This window comes from Martes martes, assembly GCF_963455335.1.
Source record: "Martes martes genome assembly, chromosome: 7".
Taxonomy (NCBI): domain Eukaryota; kingdom Metazoa; phylum Chordata; class Mammalia; order Carnivora; family Mustelidae; genus Martes; species Martes martes.
Genome location: NC_137894.1, coordinates 109,006,153 through 109,018,924, shown reverse-complemented (window position 1 = coordinate 109,018,924; position 12,772 = coordinate 109,006,153). Strand labels below are relative to the sequence as shown.

Genomic DNA, 12,772 nt, shown 5'->3' with positions numbered 1-12,772 from the left:
GGGTTGGAGGAGGGAGAGACCAGGAGCCTGTTTGTTTTGCATTCTGGCATTAGACGTCTCCAGATATCTAAATTCTGTGATAAGTGACAAGAGAGCACGCCACTAATCTTCGTCTCCTTTCAAATTACACTATGAAGAAATAACAAAGACAAAGCGAAATAAGCCACTGTTAACCTACTGTCTACAGAAAGGCAACATAAAGTTCATGCCGGGTCACCTCAATATTTAATAATTCTGGAAATTACTGTTATTAGATAAGGCTAATATTTTCTTACTTTTCTTCTGATAAATGTACAACTTGATCATTCTCTGTCCAGGTGGATATGAAAGAAGAAAATGTTAATACTCAAACCACATTTTCGGGGTCCTAACTGATTAAAAACAAGCAGCACAAAGTTATGGTAAGAAAATGTGCTTTCTAGGGGGGCCTGGCTGGCTGGGTTGGAGGAGAATAGGACTTTTGGTCTCTGGGCCATGAGCTCAAGTCCTGTGTTGGGTGTAGAGGTTACTAAAAAATAAACTTAAAAAAATGTGTTTTTTTCTGCTTCCCGCTCTCTTGCTGCCTGCCTCTCTGCCTACTTGTGACTTTTCTCTCTGTCAAATAAATAAATAAAATCTTTTAAAAAAAGTGTTTTTTCATTTGTCACCCTATGTGTCCTGTGACGAGACATGAATAGGGTGATTTTGTTTAAAGTTCTGCAGTCCAGGACCAATGACGGAAGTCTTCCTCGGGTCCATGCAGGCACCAGCTTTGTAATTACTAGGTTTATTTTTTATTTTATTTTATTTTTTTGATTTTTTGACAGAGAGAGAGATCACAAGGAGGCAGAGAGGCAGGCAGAGAGAGAGGGGGAAGCAAGCAGGGCTTGATTCCAGGACCCTGAGATCATGACCTGAGCTGAAGGCAGAGGCTTAACCCACTGAGCCCCCCAGGCACCCCTTTAATTACTGGGTTTAAATAGAACTCAAGCTCACGGAATTGTCATGAGCTGTCCTAAATTTACTGGTACTGATAAATGTCTCTTGACTTCATTAAAATAATAAATAAGGAATCCTAACATTGGCGTAAAATGAATAATAGTGACAATTTTTATTAAAAAATGGTACCACCCTTGACCTCACCTGGTAGGGCTGGGTAGGATCTGACTGAAAAGTACTGAAAAAGGCTAATCTACAGATAAATGTGAGTGCTCCATATTTTAACAGACTCATTGCAGTTTCTCTACCTTATTTGTTCAGCTTATATTAAACAAAATGGCTACTGAGAACTGATAAATACACAGGGTGATTGAGAGCAAGAAATGAGCTCTACGATAAGTTTATAAAAGACCATTAACATCTTGGTTAAAAAAATTCAGTAATTTTCAAAATTTCCAAAACAAACTTTTCAAACCACTGCAGAATGACCCACTGATGTTATAGTATGTACTGGTTACTTTGTAAAATATAAAGCAGTGAACCACATTCAAAAATGCAAACCATTTAAGGGCTAATTGAGTGACATTTTACAAACTGAAACCATCTCACCACTAGTTCCCACTGAGGCAGGTATGCATAATAACTGGATTTCAAGAACTGTTTAAGTGCAATCTGAAGAATGAGACTTAAGAAACAACATAAAAAAATGTTAAAGACTTTTGCCAGTGGTTCTGGAAACCGGCTCCTGTTTGTGTTTCTGTTCCTGAGCAGGTAACAAAAGCTCTGGAGCAGGGAAAGAGTAGGTGTTGGGGGTGGGGTGGAGGGAATGACCAGGAGGAGGATCCACAGCGAGAGGGAGAGGTGGAGAAGGCAGCCAGGAAGGAGGAGAATACAAAAGGAACTAGAAGAACAGATAAAGGGGTAAAAGACAGCCAAGCCGGGCTGACGGGGTGTATGGCTCCAGACTGACTCTGGGGGAGGGCTGGGACGGGGGCTGGCAAGCCAGTGGAGCTGAGTGGTTTAGGAGGAGGTTGGCATGAAGCTGAGTGCACCTGCTGGGAAGGGGGTTACTGGTAATTACAGAATGGGGGCTAACTAACAGCCCTCTCTCAACGTCACCATATGGCACCCACAGGGAACCAGGAAACCAAAGAAAATGGGAGAGAAATGCAGAAGGCTTAATGCAAGTGGCTCATGGTTTAAAAGAGTTACAAAGGTTGGCGTGCCTGGGTGGCTCAGTGGGTTAAAGTCTCTGCCTTCAGCTCAGGTCATGGTCCCAGGGTCCTGGGATCAAGCCCCGCATCAGGGCTCTCTGCTCGTTGGGGAGCCTGCTTTTCTCACTCTCTCTCTCTCTCGCTGCCTGCCTCTCTGCTTACTTGTGATATCTGTCTGTCAAATAAATAAAATCTTAAAAAAAAAAAGTTACAAAGGTTGCTACCACTTCCTTTGCATTTTGAAGAGGATATATGCCACACACACACACACACACACACACACACACACACACACACAGTTATATTGTCCTTATTACCCAAGGAGTTCCACGTAAGAGAAAGAAAAAAAGACTCTGGTAAGATCTGACTTCTTCCTTAGGGTGCTCCCAAGAACATTACAATGAGGATCTGGGAAGCATGGCTCCTAATCACTTTTGGGGCCTAAGGGATTTTGCAGAAGGCACTACCAGGTGACCCCAAGCTTATAGGTCTTATTTCTGGAAATAATCATGCGACTTACTATATTTAGTGATAGAAACACAAGTAAGGTTTTGGTTTTTTTTTTTTTTTATGGCCCATGCATAATTTTTTTGGTGACACATTTCTGTTTTCTTGTGGTTTGACAGAGGCCTTAAGATCTGGTTGGGGTATTAAAAAAAATTTTTTTTTTTAAACAAAAATACTGAAACTTTCCTCAGGTTGTCTGTGATAAGCACAATACTGGCCATCCAAAGATGTCCATGTCCTTGTCCCCAGAACCTGTGAATATGTTTGGCAACCTTAATTCTGTGTTGGCATACAGCCTGTCAGCTGTTTTTAACATCCTGGATTATCCAGGTGGGCCCAGTGTGATCCCAAGGGTCCTTAAAAGTGGCAGAGGGAGGTAGATGAGTCAGCCAGAGGGAGAAGGGACCGTGATGGAACAGCACAGACAGATGCAATGTTGCCGGCTCTACAGATGGAGGAAGGGGCCATGAGCCAAGCCATGTGGGCAGCCTCCAAAAGCTAGAAAGAGTGGAGAGACAGACTCTCCAATAGGGCTGCCAGAAAGAAACGTAGCCCTCCTGACACCTTCTTCTTAGTCTGGGGTCAGATTTCTAACCTCTAGAACTCCAGTAAGAGAATAAATTTGGGTAAAGTTGCTAAATTTGCAGTAATTTGTTAAAGCAATCACAGAAAACTCATTCATCTAACTTCTTTACGGTCATGGTAATCCTGAAAGCCAACTCCTTAATTTGCTTTGGATCACTATGAGATAGGAACCCCGTGATAGTGATTATGCATTCAATAAAGAGGGAAGCTTCAAGTCAACCAGACTGAAATTATGGACCCTTTCAAAACAGGACCAAACAAGGCCAGAAGGTTGGCAGCTGCTCCAAATTGTACCCTCTGGGGAATACACTCCCTGCAATTTAATGATGTTTTGGCACACCTCAGATTTAAAAATGTTAACACACATGACTGGCCCCTGCCAAATTTAGTCAGGCATTCTTTAAGAAGAAACATATACTCAGTTTCTATACTCTTTACCTGAAAAAAACTCATCACTCAGGGTAAATTGTTTCTTGTAAGACCTGTCCGTAAAGAGACTCTTCAAGAAGTTCATCTTAGTGGATCAAACTTGCAAATAATGCTGATAATGTCCAGCAGCTGGGACTCCACTGAGAAGGGCATTAAAATCTGTGCGATGTCCATTATCATGGTACTTCTATCAGTATTCAGTTCTCCACAAAGCAAAAACATATTAGAGAGGACCTCAACAGAAAGGACATACTTAAATTTTTGCGGCTAAGTGCCAAAACCAGTATTTTTACTTCATAGCACTGCTAAATCGTACTAATTTGAAAGTCAGAGAACAGGCATCGTTTACAAACAGTAATAGTAATAGACTGAATAAAGATCTAAGTCAAGAGGAATATCAAATACTTGGCTCTATGTTATGGTAGCAGGAAATGTCACTCATTACTGTTAAAAGGACTGATTTGAACTCAAGGGAATTTGTCATTAATTTATCATCACCTTTTGCCCTTGAATCTGTGAGAAAGGTTCAGCCCCCAAGTCTTTCTCTAAGAGCAGCTGTTACATTTGGGTGCCTCTTCCTGGGTTGCTGACAGCAAACACCAAGGCTTTGGAGGTAACATGAAGAAACCAGATACGCATCTGAGAAGCCGAGACAACCATATTGCTTATGTGGTCAAAACGGAATCTGCTCCTGGGGCTAAAAAAAAAACCCACGACAGTGAAAGAAAGCTACCAAAAGGCTACTATGAACTTAATTTTGAAAATAAAGACAAGTTCCAGGCACTGCCTATGAGAATGAACCTGGGAATGTGAGCTGGTGGGAGGGCAGGAAGGGGGATTTTGTAAGTCTGTGATATCAATGAGCACCCACAAGATTAGTGTGATGATTAACACTGGCAGGACTCAGTGATTTCGTGCTGTGGAATTTCCAGGGTTGGCTCAGAGGGTGAGTAACTGATGAAAGAAAGGCACAGAGGACTGGAAGAGGGGCTTCCTAAGCTATTGGCCTAAGCGTCTTCTTTTTTACATCTTTTTTTTTTTTTTTTTTTGGAAGCTTTTATCAAATGATCTGTTGTCCCATAAAAACTTTCCTGGTTAGAAAATTTACTTTTATTTCAATTCATTGCTTTCTAAAACTATATTCACAAATCACAACAGAGATCCAAGTCAAAAAAACACATACACAAAACACCTTATTCACCATGAAGACAAAGACCTATATCTCAAATATGATTCAAAGCATTTCACAAACAGATGGATGGACGGGGCAGGAGATGGGCACACAACACATGGTCTCCCATGTATAAGAACACGGACAGGTGGTCAGTTTTCTCTGGAAAAAAATGAACCAATATTATGAAACGTGAACATGCTAAAAGATACAGTCCATACGGGGAAGGTTTCAGTTAGCAGATATCACAGACACCTATACTCTTAAAAAAGCTTTCTTTCCTCACCTGCTGCTCGGCAAGCCTCTTCTGGATCTCTTGATCATCACAGACGTCATAGACGACAGGCTTAGAAAGCTCGGACTCGATTCGAGCCAACCAGGTACGAAGGTTGCTCATGTTTTTGTCTAACTGCTGTATAAAAGCAAAGGTCTCCTTCAGCTTCTTCACCCTAAATGTATTTGTAGGAAAAAAAAAAAAAAAAAGAGGTTAAAGAAAAAAAAAAAACCCACCACAAAGCCCAACGTTTAGCGGTGACAAGAAGGTGCTAACAAAGGTGTCACAGTGTAAAAAGCAATTTATGTCAGTTACTGATTTTATAGCAGAAACAGGTCTCAAGTCACAGGAGTTTTCACAGAAAACTTTACAAAACTGCTGGTCTGGTTGGTTTTCAAATGGGCTAAGGGTTCATCTAACCCTGCAAATACAAAGTCCTATCATTCCCAAAGTGGGTTCCCCTGAGAGCCAGTACATTTTTCTAGGGCTCCAGAGGAAAGAGGAGATGCTATCTCATTCTCTCAAGGTTAAAAGAACCACATGTGGGGCCCCTGGGTGGCTCAGTCAGTTGGGTGTCCAACTCTTGGTTTCAGCTCAGGTCAAGATCTTGGCTGTGGGACTGAGCCCGTTGTCAGTCTCCGTGCTCATTCTCTGCCTCTGCCCCTCCCCCCCGCATGCACATGTGTGTGCTCTCTAGATAAAAATAATCTTTAAAAATAATAATAATAAAAAATAACCACACTTGATTTCTATCCAGTTTCTTTCTTGGGTATACTCAAGTTTGCAGCAGCCGAGGATTTCCCCCAATGGTTTAAAGATATTACATGCCTGGCTTATTTGGTGGCATCTGGCCCATGTTGCTTCTCAGGGTACTCCCTTCTCGAGCAAGCACAGAACATGAGCCAAAGCCCACCATGTGTGGTCTAAGGGTTGAGGGAGCTTTACATATAAACCCAGCCCTTACGGGACTGCTGTATCAGCCAAAATGGGAACAGGGAGTGTGCTGGGGAAGAGGGCAAAGACAATGTGCAAATGTAGTCCTTAGCCATCTGCCTCCTACCCAGTGTGGAGCGGATCTGAACACACACACACTGAGTCCATATGTGTGGTGAGCTTGCTGGGACATTGGTGCATGAGCTGTCAAGGGGAAATGACGCAGTTGCTAGGAAAATAATCTTCATGTAGATCTTGGAAAAAAAGTTCTTCTATAAACTGCCCTCATGGAAGTCCTAAAGTGAGTGAGGGCTTATTGTGGTGACTTGTGGCATTATTATTATTATTTTTAAAATTTATTTAGTTATTTGAGAGAGAGAAAGTGAAAGAGAATGCTAGTGGGGGGGAGGGGCAGAGGGAGAGAATCTTCAAGCAGGCTCCCGGCTGAGCATGGAGCCCAACACAGGGCTTGATCTTACCACTCATGAGATCATAACCTGAGTGGAAACCAAGAGTTGGACGCTTAAACGACTGAGCCTTCCAGGCACCCTGATCTGTGGGATACTAAGTGAATCCCAGAGACTTGGAGTAACAGCTACAATGCAGAGTTCCCACCTATTAAGACTCATGTTATAAGGTGCTGTCAGAACGCCATCCTGTAGCACTAGAAAGAGAAGGAGAGGCACTGAAAGTTGCCAGAGTGCACTGTATTCCCTGCTACCATCATCTCCTCTTCCTGGACTGCCTGTGAGCGGCTCCCAACCACCTTCCTTGCCCCCCCCCCCACCCAGCTGTGGTTCTGTGGCCAAAATGCACATTCCAGGTGGTAAGTCTGATCCATTCCTGCTCAAATGCTTCCCTAGTCCTCATCCTACCCCTATGTACCTGTTTAACACCCTGACCTTTGCAGGTCCTCAAGTGTTCAGTGGTCCCCCCCTTCCCTTCTCCTGGAGCATCTACCAATGTTTACCAAAGACACTGGGGGCCCCTTGCCCAACTGCTCCCTGGGACCTCCTGCCCTGAGTTGCATCTGCACCCCTCATTCACCACGCACCCCTCATGACAGTGGGCCAGGCTGCACGGGGCTTGTTGCCTCTGCGTGGACAGCACCCTCACTCCGCCTGGCGGGTGGGAGGTATTGATGAACATTCACTGCAGAATAAATGTGTCAGAGCCCTTCCACGACCTGCTATTACTTAAGTGGATCACGACACTGCGTGTGTTTGAATTTTTTATTTTTGCTTATTTTTTTTTTATTACTTGCATCCTACCATCAACCAAATCAACCCTGGGGACTTTCAGCTCCGGCTCTATTAGCTAGTTTTAGGATTCAGGGAAAATCCCTTTACTTTGGCATCCTCATCTCTAGTAGGCTTCTGCGGTCCCTCAAGCTTCAGGGAGGTGTTGATATCTGGGTCAAGTTAAGGCCAGAGTTCTGGAAGGGAACAGACCTGGCTCTAAGTCCCACTGTCCCATCCATGAGCCGTGCACCCCTGCAAGGTGCCTACCCTTCCTGATTCCCAGTTTCCTTATCTGCAAAATTAGCCAGCTTGCAGGTAGTCACGAGACCGAAACAAAAGGACGTGTGTGAAGTCTTTGGTGTCGAGTAAGCACTCGGTGTAAGACTAGCTCTTATTCCTGCCAACTGGGATTCCACGACCCTACAGTAAGAGCTCATTTATAGGGCACTGGACCTTACAAAGTCCTTTCATAAATGTTTATTCTTAACTCTGACATGAGGTGGGCAGGCTTGGGAGGAGGCCATGGAGCCTGGTGGTAAAGGGCACAGACTTTGTGGGCAGGGCCCGAGTTTGAATCCTGGCTCTGTTTAAGCTCATCTGAAAAGCTGTGTTAACACTAGTTATCTCTTCCTTCCCTGGGTGGCTGAGAGGGTTGAGTAAGATATAAACACATGAATTTTATCTGGCACAGTGCCTAACAGAGATCAATGCCCAGAAACCACGATCGAGATGATTTTCATGGCGGTACGTTTTTCTAAATTGCAGTCCTACTGCAAACGCCACTGGGAGATCCCTTCAAAGCCACAAGATGATTTATTAAAAAGGAAGTAACAGAATCTGGGGCCAGGCCTGGATGCAGCTGTAACCTAGATCCTGCCTTTGTTCCCATAGCTTTAGAGGTACACCCTCCTCACCCCAATATCCTGTCACCCTGACTGCCTAGGGACCAGAAAGGACACTCCTGGCCAATGCCAGAGAAGCTGGAAACCCCAGGCCCTATGGGATAAGGAGTCTTTCACGCAGTTTGCAAGGGGCTGCCCTTTGGGAAGGCTCTGGCTGGAGAAGCAGCCTAGCCCTGAGAGCTTCAGAGAGGTGGGCAGAGGGGCTCAGGCTTGGCGGCTCCTGCATGGATCTCCTGTCTCCCCCTCTACTGGGCACCTGACCCTACTCCACCCTAAGTATCCCTGCCTCTTTGTTTTAAAAAGAAAAGGGCTAAAATGTAACTTTTTAAATGACAGGAGTGAGCAAGAGGCAAAAGAACCTGGGTGCAGACAGAGAGAGGCAGTGATCATGAAACCTGGTCACCCCAGGGTGAGGTGTGCAATAGGAGAAGGGTAGTACAGAGCAGCTGGAGGAGGAATTGACTTGGCCTCCCCAGGACTACAGTACTCCAGGCCAGTGGTGTGCGAAATACAGTGCTTAGGACCACCATGGAGTATGCGAATAAAATTAGACTTTCTACCGTTACTCCATTCTTTTTAAATGTCTACATCAGGTATACCTTATAATGCATGGACTTTATGACTATGTGGAACAACTACAGAACATGCTCAGATCTACCTGTGCCAGGCTCATGGTGCTTCATTTATTAGCGACTCATTTAATCCTCCCAGCAATGCCTGCAGATCAGCAGTTAGCATCCCCTTCGACAGGTGAGGTAATCGTGCCACAGGGATCAAATAACCTGCCCCAGGCACGTGATTATTAAATGGCAGGGGCAGGACTCCAACCTGGGTACTCTGGTCCGGAGCTGCTGTCCTTCAGCCCTTTCCTCACGGCAACTCATATAAACCTGCACACGTGGATGTGCACACATTAGCACATGAGCTAGTATCAAGCCCGGGATGGTTTTCGTTGCTGTTAGGGACCATGACAGGAAGTGCAGTCTCATGCCTCCGGGTACCCTGGGGGGGGGGCAGAAGGCCATCCACCAAGTGCTCTCCTTTGGGGACCCACATCTGCCCTTCCATAATTCACTTCGATAGGCATTTAACCATGTGCTTTGTGTGGGATCCTGTGCGGATTCCCAAGGATTCAAAAGATAACTGAAATACAGGTCTTATTCCCATGGAGCTCATGATCTAATTCAGATTGAATTTCAACACAATACAGGATTTCAATTTCAATACAATACAGGAGGTGCTCAATAAATATCTTTTAAATAAGTAAATGATGTTTACCTTCAAATTTATTTTCATAAAAGGCATGGCTATGTTATATATTAAAGGAAAGAGATAGAGGTCAGAGCACCTCCAAGCCATCTTGCCACAGAACAATTTGCTGCCACATTACAAGGCCTATAAGCTCCTAACCCTAGGTTCCCTGTAGGGCAAGTGAAATACTGACAAACAAGCACACAAATCACACATACTCTTAGGGCACATGGAAGAGGAAGGGAAGGCAGGAGGAAAAGACAAGAAGAGGTTGCCAAGAAGCTACAAAAGATTCATCTAATCAGGATTTAACCTACTTCTAGGTCCTAACCCTCTGACAGAAGGGGTAATATCCAAAACCACATGGTGATTTAAAACATTTTTTTTTTTTCAGATAATCATGGTACAACTTACTCTAGGAACCATCAGCTGTACTGTGGAGTCTGTATCATTCTATTCTGTACAGATACTGTAATCTAATTATCACCTTTCCCAGGCCAGGAAGCATGTGTCACTTGCCAACCCAGATAACCAACATCCACGTTGGGCCTTGTTAATATTGCTCTTGGAAAAATTTAAATCTCGAATTAATGTTGGGAAACAAGGCAAGCCTTTCAGAATCCAGCTTGTTGGCCCAGGGAAGCAACCACAACATTGCATGACATCAACCCCCCCAGGCAGTTTGTTTAGCTCCCTATCCCTTACCCAGGTGCACTCAACAACATTGCTCACCCGTGTAGTTCAGTAAGTCATATTTCTCCAGGAAAACATAAGTGTGATTTCCTGAGTTGAATTCTAATTCCAAGGATTAGAAAAACAACATTTTTTGGTGCAAAGGAAAAATTTTACACCTGTGTAGATTAGGGGAAGACCTGGATAGAACTGAAACATTTTCATATGAAACAAACAAAATAAAGAGTTTTTGCTAAGAGCAGCTCAAATTAGAAGATCTTCTGCAGGGATTATGGGTAGAAGTGCAGAAAATAATCAAGGTGAATTAAAGTTTTATATTAATAGTGACAGATCAGAACAGAATACTTACGAACCCCACTCTCTCTCCAAAACAAACAAAATCAAGTCTGGTTAGTATCATTCTATGTATCGGACCTAAGCCTTACAATGTATGATGGAGGCTTTTATTATCGAATTCATCTCTATTGAAGAATTTACATTTCAGTCCTATTCTCCACATGCTAAAGGGTCTACAGTTAAACTATGAAGATCTCAGATCATCATAAGCTAAAAAAAAATCCCATGCCAATGTGGACAGCATAACTTAAAAAAAAATGCTAAGGAAAATGAGACGGTCTAAGTATCTGAATTTATGCTAAAACAAACAGATACTCAAACTTGTGGGGCAGCTGTCAGTTGCTAAAAACACTGTACAGATTCTGTACAAATGCATCTTTTTAAATGACTGAACAGCTTCAGGGTAAGATAATCCATTACTCCAAGATCTTGAAGCCCTGATGTGGGGGGCACGGATATCACAAGACATTTGATCTAATCGCCTCTCTGAAGCACTGATGTCGCCGGAGGACTTCCATTTTCCACACAGCATCATCACCCCGTCCCCTGCCTGTCAAAGGCTGACTGCAGACACCACAGGCGCGTGGACCCGGGAGAGCACCCATCCCCCCCAATGGCAGCGCACACACACTCCACAGCCACCATCTCTCGTCGTCGGTCACTCCTATTGTAACCAACACGAGGGAGCGAGAGAGCGAGACACACAGACAGAGCAGCCGCCCCTCGGCCATACGCTGCGCTGATGGCTGAAATGGCACTTACTGTTGATGCGAAAAAACCATTCCTCCTGGTTAGCGGCAGCTCCGAGTTCCCGGCTGCCTCTCCACCTCCCCGGCCCAGGCAGCCCCTCCCCCTGCGGCCGACCGCTCCATCCCTGTACTCAGCATCCTCCGCGGCGGCCGCCCTCCCGCAGGCTCCCCGCCACAAAGCAGCGCCCCCAGGAAGGCAGCCGACCTGCCTCCCCGCTCACTGCGTGTTTTAATCTCCGTTTTCTCCCTTGCAATAAACAAATATCTCCACTCCTTCCTCTCTCGAGCACACATACACACACAGTCTTTGTTCTGACGCTACAGGATTGCAATGCTGGGGGAAGAAAGTCACAGTGTTATCTTGGCTATGGGTTATTTATGAAGTGCTGTAAACCCAGGGAAGAAACATTCAGATTTGGGGCACGGAAAAGAGGATTTCTGTTGTCTTCAAATCAAATTTCTGTTTTAGGTTTGAAAAAAAGGGTGAAATCAGAAGGCCCTGAGTGCAACAAGAATGCCTTCCTCGGGTCCTCCTGAAGAAATTTGGGGGGGGGGGGGGATTCTGCCCTGCCTTTTTAGCCCTGTGCATCTTGGTTTAGGGAAGGCAGAGTTCATTGAGTCCATTCCTCTGCTTTTTTTTTGGGGGGGGGGAATATATCTATCTATATCTATCTATCTTATAATACAAATGGAGTTCAAGACTTTGCAGAGGAAGAAATTTTGCAATTTTCCTTGTTAGCTCCTCCCAGGGTTTACCATAATGTCTCTGAAAATTTCTCCACATCCCTAACCCTGGTTTGTGTCCAGTCCCTTTTAGGCTCACTCTCAGCCTTATTTTAAGACTCAACAATATCAATCATTTCTCATGGGTCCCTAAATCCCAACATTTAGTAATTATTACATCCGTACCTTAAAAGACAGAGAACACATTCTACGCCAGCGAAATCAGGGAGTGCAGATTTAGAAACACTTCCCCCAAATGCAACATCTAACTTGTGCTCACGTGCTTAACTGTCCCTGGGACCTGCTGAACATGGTCCCCAAAGCCTAGCACACTGGGCCTGCTGATGCTGCTGGGTGCCACGTGGCCCCTGAGCGCACTGGTGGCTGCAGTCTCCTCGAGAAAGTGCCCCAACCCTCAGCAAAGCATTTCTGCAGGCCCCAGGAGCAGCAACCCCATACTCCAGAGGTGCAATGATCAGGCTGGTAGGAAGGAAAATGGAAGTGGGGAGGCCACCCTCACATCTGGCTCTCCCTGTGCTAAAATCTCTAAACCCTTCCAGTCCTACTGGATCAGGCCATAGCAAGTCAACTCTATGACTAGCAGCATTGTCTGGTCTCCCAAAATAACCTTGAGAAAATACAGATAAAAAGACAGCAATGAAAAACTTTATCAATTTAAAAGGCACACATCTCCCTGCCCATTCTGCAAGGGACGGAAAAACAATCCCAACACGCAGCTGCCTTGGTAATAACTGCTGAGTTTAAATGACAACATTTTAACTGCTACTATTATACAACAGAGGGGCTTTTCAAATTGGTAGGTGAAATGCGAAGATTATGCTTAGT

At 44.5% G+C, this 12,772-nt stretch overlaps 1 protein-coding gene across 2 annotated transcripts in view; it reads right to left on the bottom strand.

Annotated features, from left to right (window-relative positions):
- Positions 1-12,772, bottom strand: part of SYNE2 (spectrin repeat containing nuclear envelope protein 2) — a 328,404-nt gene that overhangs the window by 17,801 nt on the left and 297,831 nt on the right. For both annotated transcript variants that reach the window (XM_080809784.1, XM_080809785.1), the window contains one exon: positions 5,111-5,273. In XM_080809784.1, coding sequence (XP_080665910.1) covers positions 5,111-5,273 — 163 coding nt within the window. The remainder of the gene's footprint in view (positions 1-5,110; positions 5,274-12,772) is intronic.